The sequence below is a fragment of the Saccoglossus kowalevskii genome, chromosome 13 (assembly GCF_978046115.1).
Source record: "Saccoglossus kowalevskii chromosome 13, keSacKowa6.1, whole genome shotgun sequence".
Lineage (NCBI taxonomy): Eukaryota > Metazoa > Hemichordata > Enteropneusta > Harrimaniidae > Saccoglossus > Saccoglossus kowalevskii.
The window spans coordinates 13332447-13354359 of NC_140653.1; the positions used below are offsets into that span (position 1 = coordinate 13332447).

The 21913-nt window shown below is 34.9% G+C and overlaps 1 protein-coding gene across 2 annotated transcripts; it reads right to left on the reverse strand.

Annotated features, from left to right (window-relative positions):
• Positions 1 to 739: 739 nt before the first annotated feature.
• LOC146735017 (uncharacterized) lies at positions 740 to 11018 on the reverse strand. 2 transcript variants are annotated; one of them, XM_085506730.1, is made up of 13 exons: positions 10887 to 11018; positions 9839 to 9892; positions 9379 to 9458; positions 8326 to 8407; positions 6138 to 6188; positions 5831 to 5872; positions 5652 to 5701; positions 5023 to 5069; positions 4803 to 4873; positions 3422 to 3589; positions 2868 to 2932; positions 2706 to 2774; positions 740 to 2606 (listed from the first exon to the last, which is right to left on the reverse strand). In XM_085506730.1, the coding sequence occupies exons 1-13, from the start codon at positions 10998 to 11000 to the stop codon at positions 2525 to 2527; spliced, it is 975 nt and encodes a 324-aa protein (XP_085362856.1). In that variant the 5' UTR covers positions 11001 to 11018; the 3' UTR covers positions 740 to 2524. The 2 variants fall into 2 exon arrangements, with proteins under 2 accessions (XP_085362856.1, XP_085362855.1); XM_085506729.1 differs by having other exon boundaries at positions 2706 to 2789.
• Between the last annotated feature and the right edge of the window lie 10895 nt (positions 11019 to 21913).

Consider the following 21913-nt stretch of genomic DNA (forward strand, 5'->3'; position numbering starts at 1 on the left):
TATCAGATGTGTGAGATGGAACTTGTGGAATAATTTTTTTCTTTTTTTTTTCAAATTCTGGAAATGACCTTAGAAATACTGATACACATCTTAGCATGGACAACTGTTGCAAAACACTTTTCCAAAATTTTATATTGACCTTTGACCTACTTTCGCAGTTACACGCATTAACATGGATGATGCACCTCATTGAAATATTGGAAATTTTGGAAACGACCTTAGAAATACTGATACACATCTTAGCATGGACAACTGTTGAAAAACACTTTTCCAAAATTTTGTATTGACCTTTGACCTACTTTCGCAGTTACACGCATTAACATGGATGATGCACCTCATTGAAATAAACCTGTTTGCCAGATGATGCATGACTCATTAATATGCTAAATGCTGGTCTAGGGTGGAATTTGGGGGCGACAATTGTCCTACTTCAATCCAGTAAATCAGCATCTGCATCATTTACAATCAGGGTCCAGCAGAGACTTAGGCCAAGTTCATGGAGATCAATTCCATCCATACCAAATAGGTTTTGCATTAGTTCTGCTCGTTTCTATCCAATTGTTACCTTACACTAGTGGTATGTACTACATTTAAATGTAATGAAACGGCACAGGTTGGCATCAACAACTATTCCAATATTGCAAATAAAGATGTTAATTTTATTGAATCGCCATATTGGGCATGATATGGATAATCGATATTCTGCAGCTATGTTATAGAAACTACTCTGAGACACCAATAACAATAATATGAATAACTTTATTACACAGCTGTAAAAAATAACAGGAACACTCAATTAAATGGGATGCAAGGCTTTCCCATTCAACAAAATGTTTTTCATGGCATTATGTATCCTGGACACCTGGAAGACCCATAATACCATAATAAATGAGGGCAAACCCCTATGGCTTTAAATGTAGCCCCTACGGCGTTACATATCTTATTTGTACCGGAATAACTATCATTACCAGATTGGTTCAAATGACTTATACTGGAAGATTATACTTAACACACTCTTTATACACTAAATAATATTGTAATTATTCAAGTACTTCCATATATATCATGGATACCATAATAAATGAGGGCAAACCCCTATGGCTTTAAATGTAGCCCCTACGGCGTTACATATCTTATTTGTACCGGAATAACTATCATTACCAGATTGGTTCAAATGATTTATACTGGAAGATTATACTTAACACACTCTTTATACACTAAATAATATTGTAATTATTCAAGTACTTCCATATATATCAAGGGTACCATAATAAATGAGGGCAAGCCCCTATGGCGTTAAATGTAGCCCCTATGGCGTTACATATCTTATTTGTATAACTATCATTACCAGATTGGTTCAAATGACTTATACTGGAAGATTATACTTAACACACTCTTTACACACTAAATAATATTGTAATTATTCAAGTACTTCCATATATATCATGGATACCATAATAAATGAGGGCAAACCCCTATGGCTTTAAATGTAGCCCCTATGGCGTTACATATCTTATTTGTATAACTATCATTACCAGATTGGTTCAAGTGACTTACAATGCAAGATTATACTTAACACACTCTTTATACACTAAATAATATTGTAATTATTCAAGTACTTCCATATATATCATGGATACCATAATAAATGCTGAAAACATAGCTTCTACAATTGTTAAACAATTGGAGAAGCTATGTTTTCAGAGCAAGTACATGTAATTTGAGGAGCGTGGTCATTATTGCTAAAAGCATATCTACTCATTTCAAGGTGTGATCCTAACCACATATAAACTAAATTGGCCCAATGGTTGCCGGGATAAGAGCAAATAATTGTATATTTTTGGGAGGATGTGGTCATTATTGCCAAAAGCACATCTACTCGTGCCAAGGTGTTATCATACCAAATATGAATAAAATCGACACAGTGGTGGTAGAGATAGCAGCAAATAACTGCCTTGATCTAATTTGCATACTTTTGGGAGAGTTTGGTCATTACTGTCAGAAGCACATCTACTCGTGTCAAGGTGTAATCCTACCAAATACCAACGAAATCAGCTCAATGGTTGCTGAGATCAAAGGAAATAACTGGATTTAGCTAATTTGTATATTTTTTGGGTAGGGTAATAATAACCTAAAAGATGACTTTTGATGACAAGGAAGCTATTTTGAAATTGGGTTCTGAAAATAACTGCATTGATCTAATTTGAACAGGGACTAAATATTTTACTTTTAATCAAATGACCCAATTTGGGCTGCCATCATCAGTAAGAGGATGGCTATAGAAATGTAGATCATAACAGTTATTTTCATTACAAGCAAATGCATCTTTATGCATAAAATAAATCCTTTATGGCTGCAAAAAGGTTTGGAAAAAATAAAATCCCTAGCTAGTTTACTGGAAACAGAGATTTCCTTCGGCCTAATAATGCATAAATATACTGTATACACCAAAGCAAGTTACACAATCATGTTGTCAACTAATAAGCACATTTTTCTGTCTCTTCACATAATTTATCTGCATCTTTTAGAGATATGTTTTTTGTTTCTTCACTAACAGTGCAATGACCTCTTTCACCAAGACATCTGCAATGAACCTTACAGCAAAACTGAAAAGAGAAATGTTTATAAAAATTGATTAAACATTTTAGGGTAACCTGTAAAAATCAAATATGATATAATATTTGTAATTAACAAGGTTTACATACTGGATAGGAGACTTTTTAGCTTCTTTCACCATGAATACTGTTTTTTCTGTAGTGCATACCATAGAAGTGCTTGCATCAAATATGCTGAAATCAAAACCAAAAGTTTTTCAAACGAACACTCTACATGTTTATATGAATATAGCACAATTTACATACACATACCTTTTGCCCAGTCTCTTTTTCACTAGGTGCTCTTTCATTAGACGCTCTTGAACTTCCTCATAGGCCTGCAATATATGCATATATGAATATACTTTCAATTTCTGTGTAAAACACAGAACCTTGTTAAAATAGCTCTACAGAATAAAGATCGATACCGCCCAAGGTCCTTGCATAGCAAATATGAAACAAAGAAATAGTCCAAAATATCAGGTTTGACTCAAAAAGACAAAATTATTTGCCAATTATTTCTCTCTGGTAGACTACATTACAACTAAGGAACAACTGACTTGATTGTAATAGTTTTTGTTTTTTAAGAAAAAAAATTTGACACAAAGATCGCAGATACATGTTCAACAAATTTCAGTGCATTTTCTGTCAAACGAGTTCAGAAAAAAGAGAATAAATGAAAGATTCTGAAGAAATTTGTAAAAAATGAAAAATGGATATGCACAGATTTTAGCAATTAAACTAATATAAGTAGTTAAAATGACTCAAATGAGAAATACACTGCCTCAATAGGCACAAACAACTTTTCTCTCAACCTCTCAACTCACCTGAATGGATATATGGTTCATGCCATATCCATATTTGATAAGGGCTCTTCTCTCACCGTAAAGTTTCTGATAATTCTTTAGAAACACTTTATGTCTGTCTAGGTGATCATCACACCTACTATAATTACACTGAATGACTTTATTCGTGTGTGACAATATGTCTACATACTGTGTGGATAAACAAAAATTAATCAAGGAAAGCTGAGAAAAGAATTCCATGCATAGGAGATAAATAACAAGCAGACTGAGTATTATTTTACATGCGTATTATTTGATTGTAATACAGTTAAAATTCATTTTATTTGGAGAAAAATGTAGCTGCATGCGTTTGAAACATTGGTAAAAGCCAACTTTGATCTAATCACAAACAATACAGCATTTTCAAAAACATAATGGCTGCCAGTTAACCATCTTTTATAGGAGAATAGAAAGGAAACTTGTATTCCAACTTATATGATATACATGTGTAAAACGTGAATGAAAATGCATAATATACTGGTGGTCAAAATGCAACATGACAACGCCCACTACTAATCACCACTCTCCATGCCACAAAAGCGTGATAAACACAGGTACCAGTAATAATAATAACAAAGGCACATCAGACTACTGACTAAAATACCGGTCGCAACAATGAACGCCGCGTTGGCACGCGAAAGAAAACCATAAATCATAAAATGAACAATAAAAATCTTCCACCTTAGTATCATGTGCAACTTCAAACCAAACTAAATTAAAACCACAAGTACCGATAGAATCACTCAAGGTACAACCAGTGAGCAGACTTACAGTAGAGAGACCGAAATATTTTTTCAATAAAACAGACCGCCAGTTTTCCTAAGCGGGAACTACAGAAATCAGGTCCAAGGTCATTGAGAAACAAAAACAACTGATTTCCAATATGGTTCGCTATGCATCATGGGTCAGGGAGTTGTGAACTTTGACCCGTAGAACCTCATTCAAGCAACCCAGAGCTAGGACACCTAAAATAAGGGGATGCAGTGTTTTTGTTTCTGAGAGATCAAGACAAGGACTTTCATTACTAGAGAAAAAAGGTAGGAAGGGGAATGCATAATAAATCAATGATTTTATATTACTTAAATGACCATTGGTTGGGTATATTGAATCTGATCTTGAAACAGATTGGTGTGCAACATGTATGTTTCAGGTTGAATGTGAATGGACAAAATGTCTCAGATATAGGTGAGGATGGAGTAGAACACATCGAAATGTATTCGAAAAGACTAAAAAATGAATGTGACTTAATGATGAATACATTTCATTATCAAATTCATACAAATGTCACAAGAATTAGACAACAGGCACACTCATCCGCTAATATACAAAACACTGCAATTATATATCGTAACTATAACTGTACCTCGTCATTTGTGATTGCATTTATTTTCTCACTTTGATCTTCATCTGAGACATCTTTCAAACTGTCCGACTCTGAAATGTAAACAATCTATTTGAAATATTTTTTGTTGTGTACATGTATGTAAAAAGGTAGACATCGAATACCACAACGAGAAAGTAAGTTGTTTTAGAAATATTGCGATTGAATGTACCCATAATTTTAACACGTGTGAAATATTAACCTGGTATAAGAATCTTTTCATGGACTGTTTCTTCAGGTTCTATTTTCCTGAATAAAAAAAATGAACAAAAGCTTTGATAGGAAACTGTCAATTACGTTTTGACAACATGTCTGCAATCTATGAAAAGGGGTAAACACTTATGTATGAAGCATGTACATGGAGAAACCAATTTTGTTTTTACAAACATTTGGTTAATACATTTGGACTAAACACACACAAATATGTAACAAAACCAGGTAAAAATGAAAGTATAATTTTTTTTTCCACAGAATGTTCTTTCAGACATTTCTCAACAAAAAGCAAAGACGTACTAACAATTACAATTATTAAATTACAAATTATGAAACTTCTCATACTATGGATAATTTTAACTATGTGTCTTTAATGTAAACATATTTTTACAATGTTTTTATTTATTCATTCACAAGGTAAGTATATCATTTTTGTTTTTAAGTATGTGTTATTGCCATGAGTATATTGCCATACATTATTTTAAGGATAGTTAATATCAACTTAAAAAAAATGTGAAGTACCAAATTGGTGTAAACTTAAAAATATAGTTAGCCTTTACTTTTATATTTGAATAATAATAATAATAATGATAATAATGATAATAATAATATACTCACCACTGCAGCAAATCATTTTTCAGTTCTTGTCTCAATGAAGACGATTCAGCCTACAAGAATAAACACAGAATCCATCATTTTTTATCAAATCATTTTGTTGTTCAATGAGTGTTACATCAACAAATATCAAAGTTACATAATAAAGCTGCATACTACAACTCAGATATGTTATTTCTCACCTGAAAGTTTATGTCTTCACCAAGCAAACAGCATTTCAAATACTACAAAAAAAAGTATAACAGAGTAATGGTGAATCTCTAAAACTTGTATTCATGCAGTATTTGGCAAAATATATTTGAACTTGGATGCTTTATACATAAATACAGAAATGTAGATATGCAAATTCAGACTGATGTGTTCAGGTAATAGAAGTTAATGAAAACTATTTTCTAGTTAAACATAACATCATTTTTTACTAACACATTCAATTCTTAGCAACACTATACACTGAAATTGAATATTTGGTGAACATGCAGCTTAACATACCTTCAAAACAAACACACCACAGTCACTGTCATTATTTTGGCATGGTAATCCCTAAATAAATCAAATGATAAAGAAACAAGTCATTGAAAATGACACAGTCCCCATTAAGTTCTCTTTGTGCTCATCATATTAAAGCAGAGGGGTTGTCGCGAGCGTGTCCTTTAAAGTTGAGTTCCAAGTGGCGTATACAACAGATTGTTTATTTACATCAAAACACGGGTTTCGTGTCATAGTAATATGGCCAAAATAAAAAAGCCGTTATTCAGCCATCTTTGATCTGATTATGAAACACACTGATATGTACAACAAACGTCACAATTGCGTGAAATTAGTCAGATCAAAACGTGTCCCAGTGTCGGTGACAGGCTTTGTAAACGGTTATGTTTTGGTTAGTAGAGTAGACATTTATGATAAACAAATACATTGTTGCAAACATAACGCCCAACCGTCCACTACATGTTATATAAATAGGTGACGGTAAATGTTGTATTGGCGACGCACATTTGTGTTAGGCTAGTTTATAGAGGGCATAGCTCTTCAGTGTCGATAACAATGTATGAAAATAAAAATTTGATGACACCAACTAAAAACACACCACAGAGACTAAACGCCGACACAACTTGAAAAGAGCAACTGATCCAGGGGCGGATACACGATTTTTCATGGGGGACCAAACTTTAATATGGCCAGACTTATATTATACAAAAACAAATTGAAAACATTTTTCAACGGTGTGGGGGGGGGGGGGGGAGTTCTGGACGCCAAACCCCCCTAGATCCGCCACTTGTTAGAACACGGTATATCTCTTTCTGGAGAATGTGGTGGCCACAAAAAGGGCAGTTTTGTTCAGTTTCTGAGCTAAACGCTAAACGAACAGAAATCCTGTTGCACTAAAGAATGACCTAGTGTCAGCTGGTGTAATTTGCTCAACGGCAGAGTATATAGAATACGGAAAATTTCCGAAGCTGATTAAAGACAACGGTGGTCGCTCTAAGTACTTTTTGATTTTGTTAAAACAAAATTCCCTGGACTATTCCACACACAAAAACGCTTTTCAAAACAATGATGACTGAACACAAATGGGTGCCACACTGGGTTGCCAGACCGGGGTGCCAGGCAGCTCCAGTTTATTACAGGATTTAGTTATCGGTATATTTCGAAAATTGTTGAACTGTAACCATCCAAATCTTGTTTTTATACGAACGATCCCTGTCACATTCTGGGTTTGTTCGACACAAATGACATCACAGTTACCACTCCTTTGAGTAAAATGGTTTGTCTCATTAACCTCCGCCTTTTCGTCACTGATTGTTTTTAAAATGTAGCCAGTTTGTTGTTACAGTTATACCGGCCAACAAGCAATCGACTGCACCGAGCGTCTGGCAGGACAAACGCACAATCAATCAAACGGACCGAACGTTCCAAACTAATTTCACGCAATTATGACGTTCGTTGTATGATGTATGTGCCAAATACAAATGAAAATGGTACATAAATTGTGGAAATATAGTAGTAAGGCCAAAAAGTCAGACGGCTGTCAATCGGCCATCCTTGACCAGATTTTGATGACAAATGCATCCTAACATGTATGTGCCAAATTTGAATGAAAACTGACAGAGCATGTCCAAGATACCGCATAAAAAAACAAAAACAAGATGCCTGCCAGTCGACCATCTTTGATCCAATTGCGAAATAAATCGTCATGGACATGTATCCTAACATGTATAATCTATGTACCAAGTTTGAATGACAACTGACAAAGCATGTCCAAAATACAACATTTTCAAAAAACAAGATGGCTGCCAGTCGGCCATTTTGAATCGAATCGCTAAACCACTGCATGTGCATATGTCCCACATAAAGTACTAGGCACATGCAAAGAATAAACGGAATCGGTCCAAGGGATTCTGAGATATGACTGCGGACGGACGCACGGAGACCGAATTATAAGTCCCCGTTTTCGGACTTCGTCCGAACGGGGACTAATAAGTAATTACAGCTAACAATGTAATGAGTCAAATTCATTGTTACTATTATCATATTATAATATATTAACACTATTAAACTAAACATTTTTGATTTTTTTTACACAAAACAGAAAAAAAAAATTGTGGTTATTATTGTCGAATGTTTGCAGTTTTATGACCAAAGCATCTGAAAATTACACTTAGTTCCTACAATTGTGTACCTTAACATAATGGTATTTCCATTTGGACTTTTCACGTGTCATGATCGTATATGAACTTTGAGAATCTCCTGATATGTATTTTCTGAAAAAGGATAAATTGTAGTGTGTGTTAAATAACACAAAGTAGTGAATACAAATGTGAACAAGAAAACTCAAATACATTTCACATTGCTCACAAACACATTGAACTCTAGACTTGCAGCTCGAGGTTGAGGTCCCATTGCAGACACTGCAAGAACTGTTCATTGAGATTGTCTACTGACTGAACATAAAAACAGGTCTTGAACTCCGCTGGCCTAGATTCCAAAAGTGATATTTTTGGTGCCATATGATATTTAAAATCAGAATTCAAGGACTTGAAAATGAATGACCTCAAAATCACGAGGTTCAAGCTCTGATAGTACGGTACTGCAGTCCGTGATTAAAATAATACTTTAGGTGTAGGATTTCTATTATCCAGTATTTCAACAAGGTGAATTGTCAAGGCCTAATCAACAGTGAGTGCAATAGTTCATAATTGTTGAGTTTGATTTGTGAGATATCAGTGAAATATTTTTGTATCAAACTAATAATAATAATTTGTTACCCAAAGTAATCAAACATGTGAATTTTTCAAGTGTGTCTAAATTATTGTCAAGTTTTATTCAAATCCAAATAGTGGTTCTTGACATATTCATGAAAGTATAATTGCCAATAAACAAAGTAATTAAACTGATTAATATGCATAAATCTGATTTCGAAGAGAATAAAATTCGAAATGACAACTGGATTTTCATATCAGGAAAGATTAAATCCCAATTTAGAAACTAGTTAACCCTAATATTAATATACACACAAACTTTTAACAAAAACTAATTGGATCTGGCAACTATCATATAGTATCTTACTGTACAGTTTCATTCAAATCTAATCATTGGTTAATCTAATCTGATCAGTGGAATAAGATCGTACACACAGATGTACACACAGAAAGACACTGCTATGACATTAGCTCCAGTTTTTGTGCTGAGCACAATGGCAGTTAAAAATGTTCCAATATGTTAATTAACTCACCTAAGTGAATCTTCCACATAAGAATACTCTGATGAGAGGGAGTTGTAAATATCAACGACTTGCTTTTCTACATCAATTTTCTGCAATTCAATAATATAGTACATGTACATGTATTGCCATATTTGCTCTATTACATGGTTATTACTAACAGAAGTGCATCTAAACCAAATATTGCATTAATTGTGTACTGTAATGTTAAAATATCTTATTTTTAACAATAAAATCACCTCTGCCATTTACATAAGCATATACATGTCTAATAGTGCAAATACGATTATAGGTTCTAATAAATTCCTAAGTAAATCATTGGTGTGAAGTTGATTTTGCATGGCAAACTTAACACAATACTCAATAAATTACATTGACAATATGTTTCAAATTTATGTTCACAAGTATATAGATAGTATCAGTTTACAGCAAAAACCCAATGACAACAATTTCAATGATAAGTCATGCTTACAGCAGGAATATGTACAGGTACATACAACAGTTTCAGATTCCAGAGAGATAAACTCTGTAAGGTAAAAGCAGAAAAAACATTTGGTTAAATTTTCCAACAAACGCCGGACACAGCACCATCCCAATAGCTCATTGGACATACAGCCTATTGAGCTAACAGGTAATCAGATGACCGGTTCAAGGAAATTATTAAATGTATATTCATATTACATTGTATAAACAGGTTAAGTTTTCCTGAAATTCATTCATCTTATCTATAGGGCTACTTAAAACACAAATCACTCTGTTTATCAAATGACAATTCACTTAGATCTACTGTTACAAATCGCTGGCAAGATGATGGCGAATACACAGCCCTTGGCACAATGGGCATGGAACCAGTCTCGTTTTAAAACACTTTTTAATAATTTCAGACTAGCAATGTATAACTTTGACTACAGAATAAACAGCTGAATTCCATTTTAAAACATTGGACTGTGGATGAATTAACACAAACTTGACTGGACAAGGATTCAGCAATTGTTACGTTAACAAAACCTATTGTACCAAACTGCGTGCACTGAATACGTTTTAAGACCAATGTATGATTTTTCACTATTTGGATCTGTTTGAAGTTGAGGTTATTATTTTTGGAGCAATTTGCTAACTAATTTCTCAGCTAAGGTTCTAGCATACTTTTTGTAATTTCAGTGTCAAGGATGCCTGCAAAAAAATCAATATGGATTTCATTTGGGGTCCACTTTTAGAGGAATGATATATTGTTACAATCAATCACAATTTCTTTCGAGATTGAGGCTGTTAATTATAATGAAATATGCAAAGTTGGCATCAACGATTTTCCATTATGTTCACAAACACATATACTGTACAATATGCATAATACACAGTGATGTTTTACAGAATACAGCATTATTTAGATTTGAAAGTATGTACATACATTATAATACACAAAAAATAGTATAAATATTATTAGCTTTCAACCTGTTGATACACAACTAGATTAAAAAGTAAATTGTGTCATGTAAATTTGACTTTGATTACGCAATTACCTTTGTGATGTAAGACTTGTACTTTGCTGCAGCTGTCCCCTTTATAACTGCTGGTATTAGGAAAGTAGAAGCAATACCAATATAGTCACAACTTCCATCCTGAAAAATGTACATTTCATGACATTTTTACAAGTGAACATATACAAATAATACATTATAAATATTAGAAAATATTGCAATAATATACATTATATATAAACGCCAAACAAATCTAACTCTATAAATCAGATATCATATAAAAATCAACATATATTGGGATTATGTAACTGATTTCCTGTTTAACCAACTACCAGTGTACAATCATTAGAAATGCCTACCGGTAGTTGAAAGTACTATTTCACATATTTTTTATACTCGCCTTACTACAAGCATGTGTGTGCAGCAATTGGCAGTACATGTTCATTTTCTATAATAAAAGTAAAAATCAATTAAACCTTTTTTATTTGATAGTTTTCAACCCTAATCCGATAAAACAAAGCAGCAGCTGTATTATAAATTATATTATATGACAAGAAACATTTCACTTATTGACTAACATTAAATGCTCACATGAAAATATATACTGCAGTAGTAATAACACCACTCAAAATAAAATACTTACATCAGAATTTAACTGCTTATTGTCAATGATATCCTCACAACTCTCAATTTTACTATGTTCTGAAAAAGTATTCAGTTTAAAACTTGAGAATGAGTGTTATTTCATACAAATCTCGGTAATTAGTCGTGACTAGAGAACATATCATGTGATCTAACCATTTGTAAAATTAAAGTCAAAATTCGCAAATACACACTGTCATGGTGTTCTGATGATTGATCAAATTAGATTCATTTCAAATATTGCATATTTAAACAGAGAGTGAAATTTTCAAATTTAGTTAAAACATTCGATGGTTACATACCTATTGTCAATGCACTTTTGTGACTATTCTTTGATGATAAGCCACCTGCTGCATCAAGACCACTATTAACGGAACTCCTGAATAATAAACAAATTGTTATTATTGTTGTTGTTGTTTAGACCCAAGATATTCCATAATTTTGCAATCATAACTCATGTCACAAAAACTATTACATTTGTTAAACTAGTTTATTTCAAACAACCAATATTATTAATGCTTCTTTCAAAATACATCTGGCCTTTAAAACATTAAACATACAATGCATAGTGAGTACAACATCATGAAATGCCCTATGCAAATGAATAAATTGCAATGTTGATCTCCCACTCAAGCAAGTTTCAAGTGCATATTCCATTATAATTCCATATACCTTTTAGGATCAACAGTTAACCAGCTTTTAGAGAACCGTTTCTACAGTAAATAAAGGAAAGATTATTAAAAGAATTCCAGTGAATATATAGTATATAGTTGAAAAATAAGCAGCAATTACCTGAAAATGGTTCCAGTTTTGATTATTTCAAATGGTTATCTGCGATTAACATGCACGTCAAAGAAAAAAAACAGACAGGCCGATTTATGAGAGCATTTACCTTCGGTGGGAAGTTTCTCAAATCATATGTAGTCCGTTTCAATGATGGTTCTAAGACAATAAATGAAAATGGTGTGTTAAATTCAAAGAATGCAACTAAAAGCATGAACATGATGAAGCAACACATTTTGTGGTTGAAAACAATTTATGATGAGATTTTGTTTTTATTATCATTTTTTTCTGGTTTGAAATGGTATCCTCTAGTGTGATTTAAGCAGCAAATGTAAATTCCACCAATTAGTTATTCTGGATTGAATCTTGCACAACTTTGACATGCATCTAACTACCAATTAACATAACACAAAACAAACTTTGAACAAAATCTGTCAAAGGATGTTATAAATGACTAGCAACACATGAATAGACAATTGTATGACAACAATTCAGTTGTTGTTGCTAAACATGATGTAAGTTATGTACAAAAACTAAGCAAATACAAGCAATACTGTACCTGAAATCTCTAAACTCATATAATGATTTTCGCTAAGGTGTCCTAACAAGAGCGTGGTATTCTCAATAGAATCATGTGGACTGAATATGATATCATAAGCATCGGATTCTGGTGAGGCAGAAGTGATTATCCTAATAGGAATTTTCAGCATATCACTTGTGGCTTGTATTACAAAAATATCAATTTTGACCAAAAATGTCAAAAATATTGAAGATATTGCAACCAAATGAATAAATATCAGAGAACTGCTTATGTTCCGATTTACTGAATCAAATAAACTAGGTAGTGGCTCAACCTACAATTCACTGAGCTAATGATAAAGATACCTGCCACAAAAAGAAAGTATTAACAATTCAATGGCCTAATGTGAATCACTTTGACTTACTGTTGTAGGATGTCCTTTCAAATAATTAACAACTTTCTTTCTTATTCCTGCATGATTAAGAATTGGATGGAATGGGAATCTTTCTAACTGATCCTGTACTGCTCGGAAAAAACAGTTTCCATCACCAATCACAGAGTTTCGGACAAATAAACCTTCTGATCTTACTCTCTGCATCAATCTTTCTTCATGTGTTTCAATGCTTTTTAATGCCTCAGAAAGTTCATGAAGGTAGGCAGCTGCAGAATATGAAACAAAATAAGGAGCAGTCACTAAATGATATTGGAATATAGTGACGTTAAAAATAGCAATCAAACTGGGCTTAGTCTGCCGTATTTTACGGAACGACAAAAAAAATTGACATGAATGCATTTGCATGTAAGACATCATACATTTTCCATGAGTCAAGTTTGAATGAGATCAGTCAAAACATGTCCGAGAAATGGCTCCAGATGGACCCCAAATAAATAGTCCCCGTTTTTGATTTTTGTGGTGCTGGTGATTACTCCTAAACTGTAGATGTGTCATTTCATTACTATTCATAAAGGTGTTCTATGCATAACAATAGGTTGATTTCTATAACACGTACCAGTATCATCACTTTTTGTTTTGAATTTGTCACTCTTATCACCATCTGTACATTTTGTGGTTACTGTTTTCTTTGAACTTTGAACTGTTTTCTTTGAATCTTTCTTAGCTGTGTGTGTAATCCTGAAAAATTATTGAGACCTATTTATATTTCACCACAGGAATATGGTTTTGTCTGTGTCAGGATTAAACAACTAATGGAGAGGTGGGCCATGTACCATGAACCAAATCTTTAATTATTTAATTTCACCACACATGGGTTGCCCTGTTTCCTTGCAAAATCCATGAAATTATTTGACACGTTCAAATGATTGAAATTTTCACTCATAAATTTGAATTCATAATAGAAATAAATGCATGAACATGCATATGGAGCTACAAAATGTACAGCTACAGATAAAAAAAGCATTGATTGGGATTCAGCTGTCAGCATTTGTCCTTAATGAGGCCAACAAAACACAGAAATAAGCCCCTTGGACCATTTGGTTTGTTACACCCCGAAGCTCGGCGACTGCACCCGCTATCTCCCCATCAAAGAGAGTGGGCGATGTCCATTCTGCGTAACTGATGCTATGGCGTACTCCCTGACTCAGTTCGCCGCCGAAAGCACACGCGTCTAAAACCGTGTCTCGCTGCACAGTAGTAGCCCCGGCCAAGAGAGCCATATGACAATGGAGGATATCGCACATAGCCGTGCGGTGGCCTACCATTAACTGTGTCGCCTGGTCTAGGAGGCAGGTGCGTTCTGCGTCTGAGGTGTCAGAGTCCTGGGCGCGCACAAGAAAGTACTCCAGTGTGGCGGCCACGAATTCTAAGAAATTGATGGGTCGCAACTCTGCCCTCAGGGCGTGTTGGATAGTCTCAGACTGGGTCAATGAGAATGACAATGGAACGCAGCCGTCCCCCTTTACCCGGTTAGCAAAACAGAAATTTGTGGTACCGGGGTCTGGGGAAGGAGACTTGGGGTCCGATCGGGGCTTCTGGTTTCGTCCCACGAATTGGGGTCCGAATCCGAAATTGCCCCGATAGGGTAGCGTTTGGTCCAGCGAAAGGGGTTATGCAAAAGATTACCCCAGGCTTTTGGCGTTACCTCCTCTGCGGCTGACCAATGACCGCCCCTCAACACTGTCTGCACGCTCAGCTGGACCAGGGGAGACGTGCAGGGCCCCATAGAAGGAAAAAACCTCTAGGGGCGCAGCCTCGCTGTTGCCGGTAAAGTCGGGTAACCCACTGCCTGAAAAATCTGACTGTGCAGATGCACTCTGATCAGCGGGAGGAAAACGAAATACGTTGGTTCCTCCACCATCAGACCTTTTGCTTGGTATCCCAGTACGAGTACCGGTAGCCGAGCGCGAGGACTTCTCACTCATGCCAACGCACAACACACACATACCTATGCCGGTTCCACTTGCCGAGCGATCTTTTTGCGAGCAACGCGGTCAGTCTTGGCAATTTTTACAAACCGCTGGAAAGAATCCCAGGCTTCAGAACCCCAGTGATTGCAAATATTCTCTGGGCAGACACCCGAACCCCGAACGCAGGTAATACATCGGTAGCATTTAGCATGTGGGTTCCAGTCTTGCAAGTTCCATGTACAATGGTTGCAGGTCCGCCTCAAAAAACTGAGGGTACAATACCGGCGGCGAGCTTCTGGCGTTGCCAGTGCATCTATCCATTTCTAAATACATTGTAAATAAAAGACGACATGCATGAGGGAAATGAAATACAGTTGTCAAAGGTGCCGCCATGAAACCAACAAGTGGCTACGTGGTGGCACCGGGTTTTAATTTCTTTGTTGTGGAAAAGCATAACACACAAAGGGGAAAACGACATGAGGGTAAAAAGACAAGAAAAACATATCCTACCAGCTAGAATGTCGGATGCCGCGGCTGCGGCAATGACCCACGCTAGAAACCCGGACAGGAAAAAGCAAATGAGCCAGGCAGAGCCGCTCAGAATCTTTCCCGACGAGGCGGAGATGAAAGAGTGATTGTACGGCCGTCTATGGTGCTGCCATGTGGCCTCGGTCATGTGAGTTCGTGACGTAAGGGTAAAAGAATCTTGGGGTCATGGGGCTTCCCCTGATCTATCTCTCCGTTACTGGCAGAATCGCTGATTAATGCCTACAGTTCAAAATAGTCATTTTGACTGACCAGAGTCTATGGTGGGTAATTGAACGTAGTGAATATGCATTATTCACTATCCACTATGTTTTTATTTTAAATGTGTATGATTAAATCAACAATAGAAAAAATAAAATGTTACACTATTTTTTCTGTCTAATTATTTTTTGCCTGAAGGTACCCAACTAAATTTCAAAATAATTGAAGGTAATTGATTACAGCGTGAACATTGGGGGGGGGGGGGGGGGGGGTTACATATGTAATTTTGTTTCTGAAAACAAAAATTATACGGCTTACCAGATCTGTTTAGCATGATTATGCTGCTTGATGCTACATGGGCCATCTTTAACAGTTCTCTTACAACAAACTTTATTCATACTATAAGTACACTTTCTACTTGCAATCTTCATACATGCTTTCTTGCATTTACATCGAACTGGATCTGCTCAAAAAGTAGAGACATAATGACAATCATTAGATGTCTTCTTCATGAGAATTGTATATGCATGCTGTTTTTGATTAAATAATAACGCATGCATATTCATAAGAAACTTCTTAAAATTGATTAGATAATATAAGAACAACAATAATATCAACTACTAAATGTTAGTTCTGAGTAAACAAACAAAATGCAAAAAGCAGCAACATAGACAATATTTGGCCCTTACTGTTGCACAGATATCTTAGTACATGAATGTCACAACTTAAAATAGTTGGTACATAGAAATAAAATCCGACAACAAAAACAAGAAAAAAAGGTTACAGCTTTTAACCCTCTTCCTACCGACGCCATAAAATACCATTTGAAAAATGGACACCTATTCTGTCAGCATACTTTTCACACTAACTAGCCAAGACTTTTTGTGTAATTTCACCCAATTTCAATTTTCAATTACTGCATTTTAATTAATCAAATTGACACTAAACTTGGTTTTCCATTTAGAATAGATTATTGTCTCCTCATTTCATGAAATTCAGACACATAAATTAAATTGTACGATTAGAGTAGGGTTACAAAAATATGCTAATTAAGATAACATGACAGCTGTGAATTTTGTTAATAAATCATGAAACCAGAGAGAAAAGTGGCCTTGCCTAAAAGAGTAAGTCATGGTTTATCAAGTAACTATGCTACTGGAGAATTTGAATTCTGGGGGGTCCAAAAAAATGCTACCCCCCAAAATATGGTTTTGTATGGCTTGGGGTGTTTCCAGTCTAAAATCAATTATATGGTATTTTATGCGTTCAGATTGTGCAGTACGTAAGGCATTTATCTTATGGCATTATATGGCTACAGTAATAATTAAAGATATGGTACTTTATGGTTTCAGAAGGAATAAGTATTCAGCCAGACAATATGGGTTTTTATGGCTTGGGAAAGGAAATCTTTGGTCCATAAAATACCATGTTATGGTAAAATATGGCTTCAGGTTTATCTAGACATTTGGGAGAATATAATTACCTAAATGAGACAATAAAATTCTGTTAAACTCAGAATTTATTTTGAAACTCAAAATGTTGTCAACAGATTTAGCATTTACATGTACTGCCTGTGTAGTAACTTTTTTATGGGCTAAAACAGCTGTCATTTAAAATGTTAATGATCTTCATTTGTTTATAGACTAGTGGCACTAGAAGAATTTGCTTATCAAAAGAAATGAACATTTCTACAGTTTGACAACTTGGCTAAAGAAAAACTAAGTATGAATATGATAAACAAAAACGTCTAGACAGCTAGAAACAAAAATATGTCTATAGTCTAAACGGATTTGCACCTGTGTATCAAATTTTAATGAAATCCTGATGCTATAGTAACACATGGTTTAGTGAACTCTGACACCATATATTACCATAAAATTTAAAATTTGAAGCCATAATATACCATTACACAATCAAGTTTCATATAAAATGACATAAAATACCATATTCAATCTAAGTGTAACTAATTTTATCATAAAAGGCCATAATGTCCATAACAGCTGATACCATAATAAACCATAAATCCATACCAACAGCAATATGGCCCAATCCATAAAAAGCCATGTGTGATTTTTTAGTGATGACTAGAAAAATACCTTTTGTGTATTTCATAAAAGTAGTATAATACATAAAAGACATCATATTAGATATTATGCATACAAGAAATTGTAAGAATATTCCATATTCTAATGTTCAGGAAATGTAAAACCAAAAGGGACAATGTGCAAAAATGGCTATGGTATTTTAAGGTATCAGACAAAAATGCCTCAAAAATGTTTTTTTATGGTGTCGGTAGGATAACACAAAATATATATTGGCTAAAAGAGCGTTAACCTTGGATCTTAGCAGACTTTATCTTTGGAATAACATACTGATATTACTATTGGCTGTTCTTAGGTGATTTAATTGGCTTTGGTCTTGAGTTCTGGTAGTATACTAGTATAAGTTGCCCATAATAGACAGTTGTATGCCATATAGTCAAAGCAAAGTCTTTACTTTTTAAGGAGCCTGGACCTGGGTGAAACCTTCGCAGATATCCGAAATTCATGAGCATTCACTCGGCCACTCAAAATGTCAGGCAACATGCCAAAAATTGTATACACCCGAGTAGAAACTGTGGTGCTGCTTAAAACCCAGTATTGCACAAAGCAATAATAACAAGCAGTTTGGTGTGATTTATTTCTTGTAGATATCACCCAGATCCTCCCTGTTTTGTTACAGTATGTTCCAGTGTCTTCATTGATCAAGTATATTAAATACATTAAATTAAAATGAACTTTAATAACTTGTTAACATTTTAAAATCCATAAATTGTCTACCTTTAGACCTGTTTTCTTTCTCTTTCGCCCTACACATACTGGTCAGTTCTGAGACTGAAAACTACTTGGTGTTTCCTGTTTGTAACTCAATTTTGTACATGGATGTGTCATCATTAAAATCAACTACTTTTCCCTTCACTACATGTGTCTTGTACTTTCCTGACAATTTAGTTTTTGGCTTAACTTTCACCAACACATTATCATTGATGTCATACATTGATATAGCATGCTTTGACATTTCTCTCTGAACCATTTTGTCAGATTCATTTTTGTTTGATTGAAGAGCTTTACCACGTACCACATCTGCCACTGATATCCATTCTGACAACATTTTTGAAGGTGAATTCTCCCCATAGGATCCAGGCCTGGAAAACTCCACTCTTCCCTATGAATTCCAACTGGGTTTTCAATCAATCAGTACAAGTAAAACAAGTAACCCCCCCCCCCCCCACACACACACACACACACACACACACCAGCTGTTTACAAACAAATACCGGCACAGGGCTTGAACTTTATAAGTGTGAGGGCACCCATTTTCAAGGCCAAACATTATAGCAGTACTTTGGTCTCATTGAAATTGTATGGCGAAAATTTTCAAATTTCAAAGGGCACCAAGGCAATCAGGTGGGGCATCTAGGCAATGGCCTCCGTGAAGTTCAAGCCCTGCAAATATGACCACACCCACACACAACGATACATGAACAAATCTGAGAGAGGAGAGAGATCCCCCTAAGAACCTGCAAATTAAATTTGAAACCCTTCTGAATTATGTTATCACAAGAATTTGCAAATATCAATTTCGGGAAAATTTGCTTGCAATTGAAACAGAATTCAAATTTGGACAAAATTAAATCAAACATTTAAGTCAAGGAAAGATATTCAAGGGAGATATTACAGTAATAATATTAGAGCTTCAATTTCACTTGAAATTACAATTAACTGTATCAAAATCTGATAAATTAGCATAACACTCCATTGCACACAACCTACCTTCTCATTTGGAATATCAGGTTGCCTTGAAAATTTATTATTTTGTCTAGCAAAAAATGCTTCAAATGGTGACATCTCTGAAAAAGTGACAGAAAGACATGTTACAGGATGTTTTTATATACAAATGAAGAGATCTTATGACCTAGGTGCAATAAATAAATCCCCAAAATGACAAAACATTCAACAAAAAAACAAGTGAAACAAGTGAATGAAAATTACACTGTCCACTTCTTTCAACCCTAGTTGTTATGTGCTCAACACAACATGTACCATTTAGAACACAGGCAGAACACATTCAAGGGCGATTCAGTTTAATATGCATTATATAAATAACAAGCAGCCTCTTGGCTGAGATAGCTCCGCTGTTAGTTATGCACATTTCACAAGAAATCTGTACCACAGTATAAAAAAGATGACCTGTATGCAGAGTGAATTGAAGGCATGAATTTGATGTAGGGGATATTTATAATAACAATCAAAATTTAAAGCTGTGAACAGCGTTACACAGGTTCAAGCATATGAACATGAACCAATTGAAGACCCCATCAATTGATAGACAATCAAGAGAATTGAAGATATCATCACGAAATGAACAAATCTAAAAGAGGTCTACCCAAGGTTAATATACACCAAGTACCAAAACAATCAGACTTGCGGTTTTCAAGAAGAAGTCGAAAAAGTAAAAAGTTGACGTGAACAATCAGTAATTTGATTAGCTCCGCTTGACAAAGTTGACAAACAAACATGTTCAACTTCAGCTTTGGAAGGGGAGATGGCCAGTTATCATTTAAATCTAAACAAATTATAAATTACTCATGTTCATATCATTATGTATTGTAAACCATCAGGTCTTTGTACAAAATCATGTATGAGAATTAATAAACATGTGTTCCTATACGTGCACCATGGTATGAGTGGGAACAAATAACACAAGTTCAAATACCAATCACTTACTTATAGCTTGGTGATATGTATTGTTGTACAGCTGTTCACATGCTGGAACACTGTCCACCCATTCTATACCTTTTGTTTCAGATAGCTTACTAAATTCATCAAATCTTAGTCGAGATTTAATGGTTCGATGGGAACGCTCAACCTAAAAGTAGTATACATCAAAGAATGATTAGAAATTTGCAATCAATAATTTTATACTGGATTGTACCAACCACTGTTCAACAAGCAATTTATAAATTTAAAGAAGAAAAATGCTAGTTGAATTGTTTATTTACATGAAATTCAAAAATGCACTACCCGACAACAACCAACAATTCAATGTTTAACTGAAAATTACACAGAAACAGCCTGGATTGACACCGATAAACCCCCACCACCAATCATCACATACATACATACACACACACATGCATGCATGCACACCCATATAATACATACCTTCCCCTGAGATTGAGGATGTCTACTTCGACTTCTGATCATCCGTATATTGAAACTGCTACACAGTATAGGGAGATCGCCTTTAAACTCATTGCCCTGATCACATTGAAGTATTCTGGGGGGACCATAGGAATTGTAAATGGGAAGTAGAACTTCAGCAACTGTAGTTGGTTCTTTGTTGGACAAAGCACGCGCAAAAATATAAACCTTGAAAATATGTCCTCCAAAGTTAGAATGTAGCGGTATGTAATGCCATTCCGTTCACATGGATGTTTGGACATATCTATGAGATCTATCTGATGAATATCCATTACAGACTGTGCTGTCACAGGTACTAAGGGTGCCTTCCCATCAAATATGGGCTTTTCTCTACCATGTGTTTTACTTTTGTTCAACTCCACTTGGACTACCTTTTCACTGATCCCTGCAAACACTGAATTAAGTCTATAGTGAATTGCACGTGCACCTGACCCTTTCATTGTAGTATAGTAGTACATAACTACTTTGGACACATCTTCCTTTGGCACCAAAATTCTACCATTAAATAAAATCAGTTCAGTTGTTTTCCCAGTCAAAGGATAAATTGTATTATCAACAGTGTAGCCATGGTCAGCTTTGTGAAGTGTTTTGTAAACACTCCTTCTGATTGGCCCCTTTGGTAAGTCTGTCAAGACTTTTTGCTTAGACAAAATATCAAGCATGACCTTGTACTTTTCACGTGTTGGAGAGATCACAGAGCCTAAATTAGGCATGCTGAAACCTAAGGGAATAAAACAAATTAGTAAACAATTAGAAAATCAAATGAACCA

Coding starts and splice junctions, on each gene's coding strand:
- LOC146735017 (XM_085506729.1), bottom strand. CDS start 11,000: ATGTACATTTTTCAGGATGGAAGTTGTGACTATATTGGTATTGCTTCT. Junction 5,070..5,651: donor AAAAATGATTTGCTGCAGTG/GTGAGTATATTA, acceptor TTTTTTATTCAG/GAAAATAGAACCTGAAGAAA. Junction 2,790..2,867: donor AAAAAGAGACTGGGCAAAAG/GTATGTGTATGT, acceptor TTTTGATTTCAG/CATATTTGATGCAAGCACTT.